This window comes from Lepisosteus platostomus, chromosome 1 (assembly GCF_059453375.1).
Source record: "Lepisosteus platostomus isolate fLepPlt1 chromosome 1, fLepPlt1.hap1, whole genome shotgun sequence".
Taxonomy (NCBI): domain Eukaryota; kingdom Metazoa; phylum Chordata; class Actinopteri; order Semionotiformes; family Lepisosteidae; genus Lepisosteus; species Lepisosteus platostomus.
In genome coordinates, this window is record NC_142611.1 from 49,162,561 (window position 1) to 49,181,129 (window position 18,569).

Sequence of the window (18,569 nt, forward strand, 5' to 3'; positions counted from 1 at the left end):
GTTGTTACCATGCATAAAGTATTTTTGAAACACATTGATTGCTGGCCATTTCTGAATAGTTTATAACTTTCTCTCTGTAGTGTTATTTTTACTTTTTTGTGACCTGCTGAAAAGTCTCTCTCTTGAGACCGTGATCTGCATGAAAACGTGCTCTATAAGGCGGTGTAAGGAAACATCAACTCAATCAAATGTGTCATCGCTAGTTTAACAATATTAAGTAAACTTAAACTCAGTTATTTCTAAACCCTACAGGCTAATCTTAAATAACCCAACAGCACAGAACTAAGACACCTTAGTCTAAAGTAATTGTTAACACATAACAGACTGGCACACAGTAACATATTGTACAAGGTGTTATGCTAGCCTTGACAAAATTGAACACCATCACTCTGGTGTTCTTGTGCTGGAACATGCTGCTAAATGTCTAAAAAAAGTTGACTATTCTAATGTAAATTTAATCACCCTGCACAAAAGACCTGGATTTTGAAAACACTAAATAACGCCAATGAACACTGTAAATGGAATTATTTTTGTATTCTTAACACGGATTTTCCTTTTACAATATGTAAAACAGATGTATAACCTTGGGCGGAAAAAACTGCTTCAATTAAATTTTGTCTCAGTAACAACCTTGTGGCGACTGGCCCCATGCACACAGCTCTGACTCACCATGTGCTCGGGAAAGGGCCCGGTCCCAGATCTCGGCTCTCTCATTGGCTTTCCCACAAGTCACTCGGCCGTCGTAGACCCGCCCCCAAGGAGTTGCTCTTTGCGGGCCCCTCGGTTCAGGAGAACTGCGCATGTGCCATCGTTCTCTGTCAAAGGGCAAAGGGGGCTGGAGAGGCGGTGTGCGTTGTCCGGGAAAAGCGCTTTCGAGGCTGAACGTCCCTATCATGTTTAACTAAAGAGGGATCGTAATCCGTTACAGCTCACAACGACTCTAAAAGTATATCAACAACAATGCTGCGCGTCTGTGGAAAAGCAGCCAGTGCTGCAGCTCAAGTAAGTGCGTTTCTTACAAACGAAAGTCGGTCCTGTCATTCACTGATCCGACTCTTAAGAGGCCTGTTAGACGTGCATTTATTGATACAATAGGGGAGTTTTTTTGCCTCAATGTGTGACAGAAATTCTAAAAACTGTAAGATTGAAGTAAAAATGCTTTCCGAGCTACCGTTCTTTTGCATTTTCGAAAGTGGTTTAATTTCTATGGTGCATGTAAAATGACGCACAGCACGTTATTAGGCTGGGCACGGTGTCATTTTTACATGATTGACGGCAGCGATGAGCGAATTAGCGCAGAATATTCCAGGATCGACACAGACGTTATCCAATAAGTGTCTTCAAAAATGAATAAGGTGGGATCAGGCGCCCGGCTTAGAAGTAGTTTGGAAAGTAAAGTGGGAATTAAATTTGCGAGGAGTGGCTTCATCAATGTCAAACTGTAATTTCTTCGTGCTGATACGATTTTTGTTTTAAGAAAATGCTGCTAGTATGTAGTACAAACAGCGTAATGATGTTTGGCGTTAATTAAGTGCACAGTTAATCGTAATAAGAACCGCAGTTGCATGAAAGGCTCTGAACGTTTTGGATGACAGAAGGACATGACCTTGTTAAAACTTTTTTTCATTAGCCAGCGGAACATGTATATGAATCGGGGTTTCGACATTGGCTATACCTGGGTGTAAGAGACAGGGGAAATGTATTTACATTACCAAGTTCTGATTTAGGGAGACAGGATTTCATAGCGTAACTTGAAATGATCGTGCTACTCCTATAATGCATTGTTTTACCCCTAGTGAGTAGGTCTCTTAATACTGTTTTGTAAAACTAAATGATTTTAAATTGCAACTCCAAATGTCTTTTTGTTATTGGAGATTTTGAAATACTCTGTTTTGCTTTTCAGACAAGGTTGATGCTCATGAAAGCTGTCGACCTCGATCGGTGTAAAATTAGGTTTGCATAACACATCAAACATATTCCCTAAAAGTAAAATAAACTGGGATAGGACGATAAACTAGTTGTGATTCAGCTTTATTCTGCTTTACCCACTTTAAAATGTTTTATGAGAGTGTTGCATCTGATTTTCCCTTTATTTCGTATAAAAGAGATAAACACAAGTGCTGCCATCATAAATTGCCAAGTATTGTGTGACCAGTGGTCATGTTGTCATTGCCCACTCTATCCCTCTGGCATATTTTAATATACACCTTGCTCACTAAATATGTAGTGTATTATGAAACTCGATAGCTGATAGATTTAGTGAGCTCAGCAGTCTAGGTGCCCCATATACGGTGCCTTGCAGAAGTATTCACATCCCTTCCAGTAATGCCTAATTTTGCTGAGAATGAATTGTGTATGAAGATTTTTTTTAACACTGCTAATCAATTCTTGATTGTAAGTGAAAACATTTATGAGTGAATAAGTTACATGTACATGTGAGCAAAAACGGCAAAGAAATTCAAAAACGAAAATGTTAATTACAGGAATATCTTTTTCTAGATACTGTATCTTCGTCATTCCTTCTCCTCCTCCCTGGGCTGCCTGCCCCCTTTTCTCACTAAACTAGCATTCCGTCTCTTCACAGCAATCTGTTCCAAGACCAAGCTTTCTAACCACCTCTTATTCCTTTACAGATGTCATCATTATAATATAATTCCTAAAGGATTTCCTCTGAAATTTGACACTTTCCTTTGACACACCTGAAGAGGGCTTCACAGCAGAAACGTTGTGTTTCATTTCTTCTCTTTTCAGCATGGAATAAACCTTTAACTTGTTCCTTTGCAGCCTGCGCATGCTGACGCAGCTCCCTACTTGAACTGTTACAGGAATATGATGTCTTCTGTATGTCTTTCGCCCATAAAAGTGTCAGGTTGAGCATTCAAGTTTGTATTGGCTTTAAAAAAACATCTGTAGTTTAGTTAATTTTTTATAAGGCACTGTATATAAGATAAGATCACTTTATTGGCCATATACAATTTCTTGTATTAGGAATTTGTCTTTTCGCATACCCCAACTTGCTTTCCATGAGACACACAGACAGGGTGAGAAGCTTGGGGTTGGAGCGCAGGGTCAGCCATTTATACGGCGCCCCTGGAGCAGGTTGGGTTAAGGGCTTTGCTCAGGGGCTCAACAGAGTAGGATTCCTCTGCCGGCCGCGGGATACGAACCGGCAACCTTCCAGCCACAGGCGCAGATCCTTAGCCACAGAGCCACGAGGCATTAGAATGGCAACAAATGCTGTTGATTACAGTGCTCATTTGTTGTGGTGTTAGTGCCTCTTTGTACAATTACTGTATATACAGTAGGTCACCGGTGCTCATTCTGTTCTATCCATCACACTTTACTTTTTTCCCCCTAAATAGCTTAGACTGTATGCTGAATCAGGAAGATTGTTTTATAAAATGCACTTGTGAAGTATTTGAACCTCAAATGTACGGAAGGAGCCGAGGAAGTTAAGTGAGCAGATGACGTGACCGCGCCGGTATTTTCCTTTGCTCTCTGCAGACCTGCCTGTGCGGTAAAGTGTCGGTCCGTCCGCTGCTGCCTTGCCGGCGCTACACGACATCAGGAAGGTCTGGGTACGTACTCTCACTCCCGGGTGTCATGGAGGAAGAATGGGAGTTCAGTTTCCTGCACCTCCTCGATCTCGTGTACAGAAAAATAGCTGGTTGGGCCTTTGAGACGGACTGATCTGTGATGTGCAGTTTTTCAGACAGCACACACGTTGTTGGTATAGTACAGTAGTTAGGTTTCTCTCAGGCCCTGTCTAGCCTTGAGATACAGTGTAATTAATGTTTGCATGAGTACTTCTCTTTGGACCTTTAACTAACATAGCGTAAGAAAGAAAAGGAGAATTAAATTTTAAGTTACAGGCACTGTTCTGTAATATTTACATTTTCATTCTCCCCAATACCATTTACACATCCTAGTCTTGCTGATGTTTTTTTTTACTAAGATTGAATGATGTGCTAAACACTCCCATTGTCGCTAAATTAGGAACACTAACAGCGTCTTTACTTGCTTGTAAGGGTGTGTGTAATTTATCGTACTTTTGTGGTAAATTTGTTGTTTCACTACACAGGGCTTCTGCAGGCAAAATAGTTGGAGCAGGTCTCCTCTTTGTGGGGGGAGGACTGGGAGGCACGATTCTGTATGCGAAATGGGACCCTAAATTCAGAGAGAATGTAGAAAAGTCCGTCCCCTACTCTGAAACGGTGTTTGAAATGACCCTTGGTCCTGCCCCTTATGCACTGCCGTTGCCAAAGAAACCGGTAAGTGGCTTGAACGCTGTTTTCTGCTCAGATATAAATGCTCTTTTAGTTTGTTTTTGTTTGTCAAGCTAAAATTAAACAGATAGGTGCCTTTTTTCATCTTTGTGGTGAAAATACTTATTAATGACCTCAGTTGACAATTGTTAGGTTATCGCTGAAATGAGAGAATTTCATATTAAAGATAACCGTTGTTTCTGGTCTTTTTAAGAATTCGTCTTTTGTGAACTTTGTTGCTGTGATTTTATTTTTCTCTTTCCTGTGACTTGTTTTTGTACCAATTATCTCCGATTCAGATATGGTTAATCCACTTGGGCCAGTACTATAATCTTGAAAGAGGGTGCAGACTGTGCATTTGAAATGTGAAATGTGCTCTTGTCAGAGTTATCCTTTTGTCAGGCTACACCTACAGCAGACTTAGTGTAGAGTGGAGAAGTGATGTGTTTTACTGTATAATACCTGACAAGACATAATGGCCCCTGTCACCTAGCCTTGTCTGACCAGAGCAGTGCTTTTATTTACTTCCTTTATTCCCCCAGATGGGAAATTAGACGTAACACAATACATTTAACACAATTGAACCCATTACCAAAGAAGAAACAGACATGCATAAGAGGGGAAAACAATTGAGCAGCTTAAGTGTCTTCACAATGTAGGAAACAAACTGAATCATTAGTGTGTGAGATACATTAGATAGGTTGATGGAATCCTGGTCAGAGATTTTGACGTCACCCACAATTAAACTATAAATCTCCGTATTGGAGCAATAGGCTCTGTATTGGAACAGGGCTGAAACTGCACTGGAAAAAGACCATTCATGTGTGTTTTCCTAGAGTTGGTGACCACAAAAAATTCAGTTCTTCATATTTTTTAATGCATAAATATCTCTGGAGCTCTTATAATCATAGAATACTAATAACGTACATTTATATAGTATAATGTCAAATAATAAATTGTATTATTGTTCATAGTAAGAGATGGTAACAGTTTTGTGCTTAGATGGGTTCTGAATTAAATCCTCTTGACAAATGTTGGGTGTGACACCTTTTAGCTGTTGATACGAAGAGTTATCAACACAGAATTCATTTGGAGAGTCCAGTGTTAAGAAGTTATATAAAAAGTCGGTGTGTTGAGGGAGGGGATCAGGGGGGATATAAATGTGTTATAATGAGCCCATTTCTGGTTTCTTGCCTTTGGAAGACAAAGCCAGGTCCGCTCCAGATCTCTTCGGTGTCCGAGGCTATGAAGGAATCGAAGCAGCCCAAACCAAAGGGAAAAGACAAGGTGACCCCTGCTGAAAAGCCCCCGACTCCGGAGACATCTCCAAAGGACCAGAGCCTGGAAGGTGAGTGGTGGCCGACAGGTGGGCTTTCATAGAAATCTAGTGACGGTCTGCTCCATGGGGAAGGTTTGTGGAGCATGACACTTTTTGCTGTGCTCAAGTGGTAGATCTGTAATCTGAAAACGATTGGTGACTGAGGTGTTGATGTAATGCAAGCCAGAAGGGGGCGCTCACCCTGCAGTCTGTGTGGGTCCTAATACCCCGGTATAGTGAGGGGGACACAATACTGTAAAAAGGTTGAGACGTAAAACCGAAGTCCTGACTCTCTGTGGTTATTAAAAATCCCAGGGCGTTTCTCGAAAAGAGTAGGAGTGTAACCCAACCCCGGTCCTGGCAATAGTTCCCAACCGCAATAGTTCCCAACCACAGCCTCTTAATAATCCCCATCTATGAACTGGCTTCATCACTCTGTTCTCCTCCCCACTGATAGCTGGTGTGTGGTGAGTGATATTGGCGCACTATGGCTGCTGTTGCATCATCCGGGTGGGGGCTGCACATTTGTGGTGGAAGGGAGTCCCCATTACATTACCTGTAAAGCGCTTTGAGTTGAGTGTGAGGAAAAGTGCTATAGAAGTGTAAGGAATTATTATTAATCTGTAAGTATGGTTCACCGGCTTTCATTTCGAGGGGTTTTCTTCCTTACCAGACTCTCCCTGTGCAGCACGTTATGTTAGATATAGCCACGACATGGAATCGCCAATAAAGATCGTCACTCCAGGGTTTTCAGATTCTGTCATTCTGGAATAGCTGAAGGAAACTTGTTTTCTCTTTTAGAATTGTCCATTTCTTGCAAAAAAATAAAACTTTTTTGTGTTTACTCTTGTGTTTCAGTTGTATTGGACTGTAGTGCCATGTGGGAGATATGATGTCGAGTCTCTGAGAGTAGTTCCAGGGGGTTTTGAAAAATCTGCACAAGAACCCTGACAAAATTAAACAATTTGTGACAAAAATGTGTCAAAATGCATAACCTGGAACTGTTGTGCACAAGCATTTTCTCTGGGCATGGCAAAATCTCCATTATCCTTAAAGAGTTGTACTGTAATTGCAATAAAGTTTTAAGTAAAGTTTCTCATGCTAAATAATGTAATAAATAGTACTGGAATAAGTGGATAGTTTGTAGAGGGTATGTTGATGGCTGCTCCAGGTGTAGTATATTTAGGGCTTTGTAAAATCAGAGCCCATTATAACATTAAGAATAACGATAGCGTTAGACGAAATGATACCTGTCAGGTTTAAATAGGAGGAATTGGATATGAGTTTGCGTCTCAGGCGCACATTGAGAGCCCTGATGTGTGATGACTGTCTTGCAGAGGCCTCCACGGAGGCAGCCCACATCATTTCTGCGATCAGCGAGGTGCCGTCTATGCCAGCCCCTGGCACCCACGAGGGGCCGCGGCCGGGCGAGGACAAACCCCAGGGGGAGTCAGGTCAGTGGGACGCAGGTGCTGTGTGTGTGAGGTGGGGGGCCTCTCTTCCAGCTCCATCCATTTCCCGGGCGTGTGTGGGTGCGTGAAGCCCGCTCGTGCTTGTCATCTGGATCAGGCTGCTGTTCTACACACATCACCGTGTGCTTGAGTGACGTCTGCAGTCTTCCCTCCCGGGATTGGATCTCAGTCGCTCATGGGGAAGATCACTTCACCGAGCCAAAAGACTGGGTCTACACTGTCTAGATTTCAGAGAGGGTGACATCGCTTCTGTAACTGGCTCAGTGCATGGGCCCTGTTACACTTACTTGTATTTATTCTTTGTTTCAAGTGTTGCATCCGTTCTGAAACTAAGTTCTGTGTGGTGACAGGAGAGTGCTGATCCATCATGCTCTCGCTAGCTGCGCGCTTTGGCGCCTCGGAGCTGTGATCCCTGTATCCTTGCCTCTCTGCAGGAGGGCACTGTAAGGAGTGTGCCCATGAAGACCCCCCTGCAGGGAAAGAACGCCCGCCAGAAGAAGTGGCTGCCCACCTGGCACAGCAGGACAAAGAGGAGCAGGAGAAGATCGCCTGTAAGGGGCCTGTATCAGCGTGTGCTGTATTAATTACACACTTTCAGGGATTAATATTAACGGAAGTAGGAGTCATTTATTTAGATATTCTTCAGAGGTCCTCAGTGCTTTTGGGTATTGCTAGTTTTTTTTTTTTAGATTGTTAGACTTTCTTTGCTTTTCTTCGTCTTGTCAGATTGAAGTCAGACAGTGTTTCTGTATAAGCTTAAAGTTGTATAAAAGGAAAATAACAATGCAGATAGGGGAGTGTGTTATAATTTGTACAGAGCCTGTGGAAAAATGTGACCACACAAAAGTAGCCGGTAAGCCGGTACGAGAATGTGAGACTGAGGTATTTCTGGCTGCTCGTGATGGTGATGCAGGAGGAACTGTAGGTCAGGCGTGTCTGTGGAAAACAGCGATGGCACATTGACATTTTCTGAGGGTGGTTGTTTGTTGTCTGTAGCGGTGTCCACGATGCTGGAGGAAGCCCTGAGCAGAACAGCCCAAGTGACCCTTCAGGCTATCGGTGCCCAGGATGCTGCTGTCCACGCCATTAATAGCCATACCCAGAGACTGAAAGAGGCCATGGAGAACTCCGAGGTACACAGAGTCATCTGCTGCCCACAGCAAAATCAAGAAGGACCTTTACTTAATTAATGAAGTGAAGATGGAGGAGAGAGCCTGCCCTTTTTTTAATAAAGACATCATATTTAATTAGTCCTATTTAGGTGCTTAAAACCACAGTTCAGGTGTTCACGATAATTGATAGGTCCAGACAGCTAGGTTTACAAGCCTTTTTATCAAAGTCTCAACCATACCTTAGAGAACATAATTTGATAATTTAGCACTATATAATTTAGTATGTTGCAGTATCTAATTTAGTTCCAGTGTGAAGAAGTGCCTCCTGTCTTTAGTACTAAATACGACGTTCATGTAAAGACAAGTCAAGGAATGTGTTCATTACCTAGTCTGTGTTCCAGGCCTGAAGTTCTTAGAGTTTGCTTTACCAGCGTCCTGAAGATTTATTGTTTGACTGAAAACAAAATGCACTCAGTGGCAGATTCTTAATGAGGGATTAGGTTAACTGGTGTAGTACAGCATGTATGTGATCCAGGCTGTTTTCTATGAAGAGTTTATTTTGTTTTCAATCTCGAAAGACTTCATCAGAACAGAAGAGTGCTCAGTGGCGTTTCCTGGAGGATGCGTTAAAGGAGCGCAGCAGGACTGTGGATGAAGCCACAGATGCTCTCTCAAAAGCCAAGTAAGAATGTCAAGTTCGCTGACATCTTTTGACTAGAGAACTACAGTGTTGGAAATCTTTCACATTGCATACTGCAGGTTTTCCGTCATTTTCTCACTCAGTTTTACTTTTCAAATCACCTGCTTTACTGTGATATCTGTTTTTGGGATTAAAACAGCAGCTCATGTTTAAATGAGTCGTGTTTTAAGGTAGAGTAGTTTTCTTAATCAAATAGAACTCTGTCAGGATGCCTCTCTTCTTTAAATACAAGGATTGTTGTTTCTTCCACCATCAGGAAAATTAGATTGTTAAATATTTAAAAGAGGTGACAGTGGCTGCCTCGCAACTCTGGGGTACTGGGTTAAATTCCAGGCTGCTGTCTGTGTGGAGTTTGTATGTTCTCCCCATGTTGGCATGGGTTTCCTCCCACAATCCAAAAAACATACAGAAATAGGTGGGTTATTTGGCTTCAGGCCCTGACCTGGTTTGAATGTGTGTCCTGTGATGGTGTACCCCGCCTTGTGCCTGTTGCTTGCTGGGACACAAAGTTTTTTTTTTTTTAATGGTCTTTCCATTAGGATATAATGTATGTTGTACAGGTAATTGAAAACCTGAAATCGAACTAGAGCACACAGAGCGAGTTGTCCCATGACTCCCCTGTAGGAATGAGCTGGAGAAGCTGCGAGGGGTGATTGAGGAGGCCAAGCAGACCAAGGTCACCGGAGCGAAGCCGCAGATCCTGGCGGCAGAGAAGAACTTGCACAACATGCTAGTCGACCTAGATAATGTTGTTAAAAAGGTAAGAAGTGTGCGAAAACTTTATCAAAACTCAAAAGCACATTCAATCTACCTCTACCTCACGTCAAGACGTTCACTCCCCATAATTTTGTATCCTTTGTTTCATTCTGTTGATGTATGATTTTGCACAACTGTTGCTGTTTTGCACATTGCCTGTTGTCCCTGTCTTTCGTTTCTTACACAATTGTATTGTTGGTTTTTGTACTACTCACCACCTGAGAGCTAGCTACAGTACATAGCATTTCATTATACCATATAGCTGTGTATGAGTATAATGACAATGAACTTGAAACTGGGAAGAGCCTTTGTGCCCCTGCCATTAACATGCTGTTTTGAGAGGCCTGATTCCCTGTTACTGGATATTCTGTGTTGCAGGTCCAGGCAGCCCAGACAGAAGCAAAGATTGAAGCTCAGTACAGCGAACTGGTGACTCAGGCCAGAGAGCAGTTTCTTAAAGAGCTGGACAGCATCACTCCTGAGATCCATCCTGGCTGGAAGGGACTCAGTAAGTCCATACCAACACAGTTGACGGATTGTATTATACTGGTTTTTACAGAATTGTTAATATCGGAGTGTTTTCCTATTCTTGCATATTAACATGGTTACATTGGAAGTTTTCCATTAACTATTTTTTATCATTTTCAAAGCAAAGAACTGTACCGTAAATTGAGTAGCAAATAAATTTGGTTTTCAGATTTTTAGTTTACATCATGGAAGGCCAATTAGCTGGATTCAGACAATATTAAAAACCGGTGCAGTAGGTGGAAATCCTACTTCGGGAAATTGTAAATGAAAATTAAACATGGAGGAAGAGGGACTTGAGGGTGTGACAGGAATGTTTGATCTTTTCATTTCTGATGGAGATCGACATCACAAGGACAATAGCTGCGCTATTCCCAACATTAATTATAGCACATGCATGTCTCTTCTGGCTTTGTCACAAGAATGCCTTTTCCTAGTGTTTTGTTACCATAATAAAACAAAGGTCAGAATTTTGTTTTATTTTGGTGTAGCCTTACGTCTGGCATGGATTCTAAGTTGTTTTTATCTGAAGCAACTTATGGCTTGCTCTTGGTGTTCATGCTTGTAGTCAAATTCAGTTTTAAATGTATTAACACCCCAACATCAGTGTGTACAGTGATGGGACATGACAGTATAATGTTACTATGAAACTTAAAAGTCTAGTACTTCAAAGTACAAGATGTAATTAACTGGCAAACACAACGCAGAAAAATGCGTATAGTATTTATTTCTTGGCTGTTGAGGGAAAAAAAGTTGCAGATGGTGAATTTTTTCATGTTCATTAATGAAAAAAGTTGTTACGAACAGGATGCAGGCATTGAAATCCTGCATATGGATGAATGGGAACTTTTTGCTGTTTTATGTGACATTCAAAAAGGCAAAGCTTTGTTCATTTACTTTGCAGTGTTCATTTACTTTTAATCTTTTACTGCATGGCTTTGGGTTTGTGACTAATTGTAGTTGTGCTGTGGTGGATGTGAATTAACCTTTCTACGCCTTCCTTTTCTGTTACAGAGGTGTCTGACTTAGGTGAGTGCTTTGTGGTTTTGATGCGTTTCATTACTGTCTTGATTCACTAGCTATTTTGTTTGTAGTTCACTTTCATAGACAAAATCCATTGCTTTGATTGTCAACCCAAAGAGCTTTGTTTTCAAGTGGCTAATATGCATTGCCCTACGACAGAAGGCTCTTTTATGAATTTCAATAGATCTCTTGGATTGAACGATTCTGTTGGAAGTGTTTAAAAATGTACCACAATCTAAAAATGGTGTCTAATTCATAAAAGGTGAACTAGGTTTTTAAAAACGATGAAACATTTTAAATAATCTGAACAAAGATGTAAAATGAGTACCTTTTATGATATTAGCTGCTTTGCAAAAGCTAAGGGCTTGACTTTATACAGATTATACAGTGTAATTGCAGGTTATCGGTATTAAAGCAGCAGAATTGTTTAATAAGTAATGTGTTTAACATAAGCTGCCCCATCTTCCTTTTGAGCCACATATTGTCAGAAAGTTTGCATCTTACACATAAAGAGCAGATTAACACCTATGATCCTATGATGGATTGCTAGCACACATTTCCTACTTATTTGATCAATTTGTAGACGCTTGTTTGTAGGTGCTAACAAAATGTAGCTTTGTAACACTGCAATGATAAAAGAAAGTAAAGCCCCCTTATCATTTTCTGACACCTTTTACTGTACCTGTTACTGTACTGGCCCTGACAGACTTCTTTCATAGCATTCTGTCGCATTTTAGAGTTCTTTGGCCTTTGTTTCTCCTCACAGATTTTTTCATGGCACTAACAGGCCTCTGAGAAGAGATCATAACTGTTTACTTCATCATGCTTCCCTGTAAAACAAGACCTTTTTCCCCCTAATTCATCCTTTTTCTTCCTAGGAGGATTATTCCATTTCCTTAGGAATATTCCTTTTAAGGAGCACTCAGACGCAATATTGAACATGCCTTTTTTGCCTGTGCACTTTTATTTGACTTTATATATAGTCTTCTGTGATTTTCATTGTAGTGATTGTAAAGTACGTTGCTTACGTTCATGTAATTTTTTTAACCTGTTTTCTGTTCCTAACCCTGAGTCACCAGGGCTTTGTTACTAGCTCATACTACGTGATTTTGTATTTATGCTACCAAGATATCTTCTGATCTAAAAGAACGTCTGTGTTAGTACCCCATGGAAAACTTTCTTTGGGAAGCCTCCAATGTCCGGTAAAGAACTGCGGACAATGGTGGTTAAGAAAGAAAAGTGTTGATGAACATAACCAGACGAGGGGGCATCTTTACAAATGAAAGATGGGTAACACTCCCTCCCCCCCCAAAATGGCTTTGGAGAAATCTAAAATCCGTTGCTAAAACGAAATGTGTTTTAATCAAGCACCTTGATCATTTTGGATACTTTTTCACTTCTTGGATGGCATTTGGGGTGCTAATGCGCGTATTGTGTTCTGAAAAACACCAGAACGTCTTTTTCTCAGTGCCTTTTGAAGCGTGCGCAACGCAGACAGCAGTCCACGTAGGCGCACGTCTGCGCATACAAGCGGCGCCGTCGTGCTGGCTTTGATCTGCGCCCCTTCCCTGGGTTCTTCAACCACGCTTGTGCTTTCCAGCTGGCCAGCTGACCCCGGACGACCTGAACTCTCTGATCGCTCACGCCCACCGGCGCATAGACCAGCTCAACAGGGAGCTGGCGGAGCAGCGGGTGAGGGAGCAGCTGCACATCGAGGCCGCCCTGGAGCAGCAGAAGCTGGAGGATAAGAAGGCGCTCGAGGCGGCTGTGGCCAAAGCGCTGGAGCACTACCGCACCGAGATCAAACTGGACCAGCAGAGGAAGGTGAGGCCCCGCTCTGCTGCCTGTGGGAGAAGCACAGGGAGGTGTGCGGGCTGGCGCGTGACACGGACTTTTCGCTACCTTATAGCTCATAGAAAAACAAAGCCATGTTCAGCCTCTTCCTTTGCTCAGTCTCTCGGGAAAGAGAGCGTGCGCTTACTTGCATCCTGGAGCTCGGCTGGGAGTGAGATCTCGGCACGCTGCAGTGTCTGCTGGTCAGATTGTGTACTGTTGTATGCAGAGGACGAATGAATTCAAAAACCTTTCTGCACTTTTCCACAATCACAAGAGTAGTGATTCCTCAAACTTACTTCATTGCAGCATTTACTTCAGTAGTATTATGTGCCCCTACATGTGAAATATATTTCTAAGATCTAATGTCGTATCATTATCGTAAAATTTGTAACTGTAGGTGACAGAAATTTTTCCTTTTGCTACTTTATTTTATGCCCTATATAGATCTGTGTACGTACATGTTAGAAGTAACATTTATTTGTGACGTTTTGCTACAGGGAAGACTGCAAATGTGTCTTTATTTGACATTTTATTTCCTTTTTTTGCCCATAACATCGAAGTCCATAGTCTTACCTCATCGGTTAAATCTCCTTCTGTCTGTGAGTAATCTACGGTAATATAGCATCGTGACATTACCACCCTTAATTATAAGATTTTAATTTTCTTTCCTTCCCGATGTGTTTTTTTAGACTGTAGGTGAAGAATGTGTGTGTAAGAACATGAGAAAGGTTACGAACAAGGGGAGACTATATGGCCCATCTAGGAGCTATCTAAGTAGTTAATAGTTCATTGTTCCAAGGATCTCATCCAGCCCTTTCTTTCTTGCTCTGAAGTTTGCTGCATTTCAAAAATGCCTTCCTTTAATACTTATACAGTACACTTAGGAAAAAAGCTACTCAGGCATGCTACCTGGAATCTAGTTCATATTCAGTTCTAATCATTAACCTATAAAATAATATTAGGTTTTGTGAGTGTGCTGCTACTGGTGTATTACACATTGGTTATGTTACAGTGTTTTAAGTAACTTTGCTACTAATGTAACATTGGCTAACAATGTCTAAAATTACTTTCCTTAATCTGCTGGATGTTTTTCAAAGTCTCGTAAGTGCATAGGCAGGATGAGATCTGAAGATGATGGTGGTTTGTTCCCCTATTAGGCAGTTTTAGTTGAAGAGCTAATTACATTCTTTAGTTTTACCTTAAACCCCCTGCTGTCAGTGTGGAACAGTGTGAGAAGAGGATGGCAAGTGTGTTGTGTTGTTGCCCTGCAGCCAGCGCAGTGTGAGGAGTGAGGAGGAGATGGCGAGTGGGCTGTGGTGTGAGGAGGAGATGGCGAGTGGGCTGTGGTGTGAGGAGGAGATGGCGAGTGGGCTGTGGTGTGAGGAGATGATGGCGAGCGCGCTGCGGTGTGGAGGAGATGGCCAGTGCGCTGCGGTGTGAGGAGGACATGGCGAGTGGGCTGTGGTGTGAGGAGATGATGGCGAGCGCGCTGCGTTTTGGAGGAGATGGCCAGTGCGCTGCGGTGTGAGGAGGACATGGCCAGTGCGCTGCGGTGTGAGGAGCAGATGGCGAGTGGGCTGTGGTGTGAGAAAGAGATGGCGAGCGCGCTGCGGTGTGAGGAGATGATGGCGAGCGCGCTGCGGTGTGAGGAGCAGATGGCGAGCGCGCTGCGGTGTGAGGAGCAGATGGCGAGCGCGCTGCGGTGTGAGGAGATGATGGCGAGCGCGCTGCGGTGTGAGGAGATGATGGCGAGCGCGCTGCGGTGTGAGGAGATGATGGCGAGCGCGCTGCGGTGTGAGGAGATGATGGCGAGCGCGCTGCGGTGTGAGGAGCAGATGGCGAGCGGGCTGCGGTGTGAGGAGCAGATGGCGAGCGGGCTGCGGTGTGAGGAGCAGATGGCGAGCGGGCTGCGGTGTGAGGAGATGATGGCGAGCGCGCTGCGGTGTGAGGAGATGATGGCGAGCGCGCTATGTTGTCGCCCTGCAGCCAGCGCGCTGTGGTGTGAGAAGGAGATGGCGAGTGTGTTGTGTTGTCACCCTGCTGGCAGGTGGAGGAGGTGCGGGAGGCCATGGAAGGCGAGATGAGGACACAGCTGCGCAGGCAGGCGGCGGCTCACACGGATCACCTGCGAGACGTGCTCAAGGTGCAGGAGCAGGAGCTCAAGGCCGAGGCACAGGAGGCAAGTAGAGCAACTTCAATAAACCCAACCCCAGCAGAGCAGGAATTGACTGTTTTTGATTGAAACTATGCGCTGTCATGCTGCCAGAGATGCTCTGTTCTTCTAAGAATTGTAACCTAAAACCCTAAAGAACCCTGAACCAGAACAGTGGTAATCTAAACAAAATCAAGAATTGATTAAATTACGAGTTAAAGAGCATTGAGTATCAGAAGACCCTGTGACTCTCTGGGATTGTGGATATCACAATTTAAAAGGCCTGAATCAATAAATGGCCTACAGAAAGCCGAAACAAGCAAAGATCAGGACTTCTGTGTAGAGGAGTGAACCTTAATTTCTGCATCTGTTTTTCTCATTTCTTGTTGTGGAACACATAGATTATTGACTACAGCTGCAGAGTAAGAGAATTTGTTAAAATGTCAATGCGGTTCAGGTCTACTTTGTTGAAATATTGTAAACCGATAATATAAAGGAGATGACAATTGCATTGACATTATTTGTAGGGTTACTGATCAAATACGTGTTCCCGTAATCCCACTAAGATCAGTCCTGATGTGGTTGTGCAGCGTTCTGTTATACTTCCATTAATTATCTAAGAATGCCAATAAGAGCTTTAATGCTTAAAGGAATTGGGTACCAATTGTCAGTGCAGGACATTGTTTCTCTGATTGCAAGCTCAATCGCAGCTAATCGTTTAAACTGTGGTTGGCTCGGACTGCCTCTTGGAATTTGTTCTCATGAGCTCAGTTTTATTTACACATTGTGTTAGATTTGAGTGAACCAAAGGAACCAACTTAACCATTATGATCCTCTCCATTGATAGTGGGAATTGGGTTTTTAAAAAGTAAGGCAGAGCTCACTTATGATGAATTATCTTTTTTTTTTTTGTGCGAAGGAACTGGCTCGTAAGATGTCTGAGCACGACACCCACTACCGGCGCATGACGCAGGAGCAGCTGGATAACTTCACTCTGGATATGAATGCAGCCTACGCCAGGCTGAAGGGCCTGGAACAGGCCATCGAGAGTGAGTGCCACTGGGCGAGCTGTGCTCTGGTGCAGTTTCCCCTCTTTTCATTATGTTCCAAAATCGGAAAAGATCCGCAAGAATCCCACCGACGTCGAGAATAACCGCATGCCCGCTGTTTCAGGCCACACCGTCGCCGAGGAGGAGGCCAGGAAGGCCCACCAGCTGTGGCTGTCGGTGGAGGCGCTGAGCTACGCCCTGAAGGCTGTGGAAGGGGACAGCCCGACGGAGCCCCTGGAGAGCGCAGTGCAGACCATCAGGGCCAGCTGCGGGGACAACGAGTTCACCCAGACCCTGACCACGGCCCTGCCCCAGGAGGCCCTGAGCCGGGGCGTGTACAGCGAGGCCTCCCTGCGTGCTCGCTTCAGCCACATCAGGAAGCTGGCCCGGCGCGTGGCCATGATCGACGAGACCAGGAACAGCCTGTACCAGTACTTTCTCTCCTACCTGCAGTCCCTGCTCCTTTTCGAACAGGAGCAGCTCAAACCCCCCGCCCAGCTCTCTGCCGAAGACCTGGATACTTTCAAACTGCTCTCCTACGCCTCCTTCTGCATCGAACACGGGGACCTGGAGCTGGCTGCCAAGTTTCTCAACCAGCTGAAGGGGGAGCCCCGGAGAGTGGCTCAGGACTGGCTGAAAGAGGCTCGGCTCACCTTGGAGACCAAGCAGATAGTCAGCCTCCTGTCTGCGTACGCCAATGCGGTGGGTCTTGGCACCACCCAGCTAGAATAATTTAAATACCCGACCGGAGAGCCCTCATGTTCATAAGTAGCAGATTCAGCCTGAATTTAAATGATGCATAAAGCACTGTACAGAGAACTGGTTGCTTGGATTATGTCCCTTAAAATATCATTCAGAAGGCGCATTGTAAACTATCACTATTAACATACTGTCAAAACGGGGGGGAAAAACAGGCCCTTTGTGGTTGTGCTGTTGTAGATGCAAAAACATGTCTGTTGCTTGTGTTTCCGTGTGAGTCTCTCTGCGACGTTCTTTGTAACAGATTGCAGGGAATCGCATGTTTAGGAGTTGCTTGCAACCGTGCTGTGCTGTCGGACAGAGCCTGCGGTTTTTGTGAACATGGGGGCTCGGGATTTGTCAGGAATTATCTCCCGCACGTAGGGCACTCTTGTCAGTGCCCTCACTGCCTGACTCTGTTCGCAGTGTCTGTTGTTGGCTCATGCTGTTCTCACAAATATTACAGGAATGCTTTGTTGAAATCGGTGTGCTCAGTTCCTGGTATTCCCTGATCAGGCTTTGTGATTTAATTACTCATTTTGGCATTATGCTGTTGATTTATTTTCCCCAATTCTGGTGCATATCAATAAAACACAGGAAAACATGGTTTTCATTTGTAATGTGCTTTCTTTGACGACCAGGGTGAAGAATATAAAAAGTTCCTATTGTCGGCTCGGTTTTTTTAATGAAGGTTTAATGATCTCAAGCAATGTTAAAGCCAGTTCAAAAAACTAAAACCAATAATAAAAGTAGTGTGAGAATGTCAGTAAACATTGGTCAAATTTAGTGCTGTGCAAATCTATTTTAAACTCATGTTTTATTTCTAGGTCCTCTGTTTTACAAGTATTAAGAAACTTGAAAAATGTCAGACTGGTGCCCTTATCTGTATTTTATTCTTTTGTGAATTAGCCATTTTATAGTAGAGCAGAATCAACAATTATTTCTAGATTTTGTCTATAAGTTATCTTTCTTTTTAAAATACCTTGGTCACATTCCGGCTAAGTCCTTTAGAAAGTGCTTCAGTTCTCACTGCACATAAGTTTTGCAATCTATTTTTGATGGAATCATTGTTGTACATCTTCTTGGCATCTCTCTCACCATTCACTGATCATATTCAAAACTTTGCATTTAAAATTGACTGATCGCTCTGGGGCCTTGGGTGGTTCTAGCTAACTGATCAAAATTGGCCAAGCACTGTATTGAGAAGGGTGGGATTATTTGGCAAGGACTCTTGGCTTTCAGCATCACTCACCCCTGCAGTTACTTTTGATGAAAATATATCCAGATCTGGCTAGCACGGTGGCACAGTGGTTAACATGCCTGCCTTGGGTTCGGGTCTGGGCTACCCACATGACGACTGGGAGGAAGCCTATGTAAACGCAGGGAGAACTTAAACAGCTCAAAGACATACTGGTAAATTAATTTCTGGGAAACTTCTCCCTGGTGTGTCCGAGTGTGGCCTACAATGGATTGACATCCCATTCAGAGTGTACTCTGCCTTGCACCTATTTCTTGCTGGGATAGACTCTGGCTACCCCACAACGCTGATGTGGAAGACGTGGTCAGAAAATGGGTGGATGGAGTCCAGATCTGGGGTGTATGTGGCTCCTTTCTATTACTTTC

General features: G+C 43.5%; 1 protein-coding gene across 4 annotated transcripts; it reads left to right on the top strand.

Moving 5' to 3' along the window:
* The first annotated feature begins 793 nt into the window (after positions 1-793).
* On the top strand, positions 794-17,552 carry immt (inner membrane protein, mitochondrial (mitofilin)). Of its 4 annotated transcripts, XM_088630852.1 has the most exons (16): positions 794-1,002; positions 3,505-3,578; positions 4,082-4,271; positions 5,469-5,613; positions 6,921-7,037; positions 7,490-7,606; positions 8,052-8,188; positions 8,746-8,849; positions 9,492-9,627; positions 10,002-10,131; positions 11,163-11,177; positions 12,772-12,995; positions 13,568-13,606; positions 15,055-15,186; positions 16,079-16,208; positions 16,333-17,552. In XM_088630852.1, the coding sequence occupies exons 1-16, from the start codon at positions 961-963 to the stop codon at positions 16,938-16,940; spliced, it is 2,340 nt and encodes a 779-aa protein (XP_088486978.1). In that variant the 5' UTR covers positions 794-960; the 3' UTR covers positions 16,941-17,552. The 4 variants fall into 4 exon arrangements, with proteins under 4 accessions (XP_088486978.1, XP_088486979.1, XP_088486980.1 ...); XM_088630853.1 differs by lacking the exon at positions 11,163-11,177; XM_088630854.1 differs by lacking the exon at positions 13,568-13,606 and having other exon boundaries at positions 795-1,002.
* Positions 17,553-18,569: the final 1,017 nt, after the last annotated feature.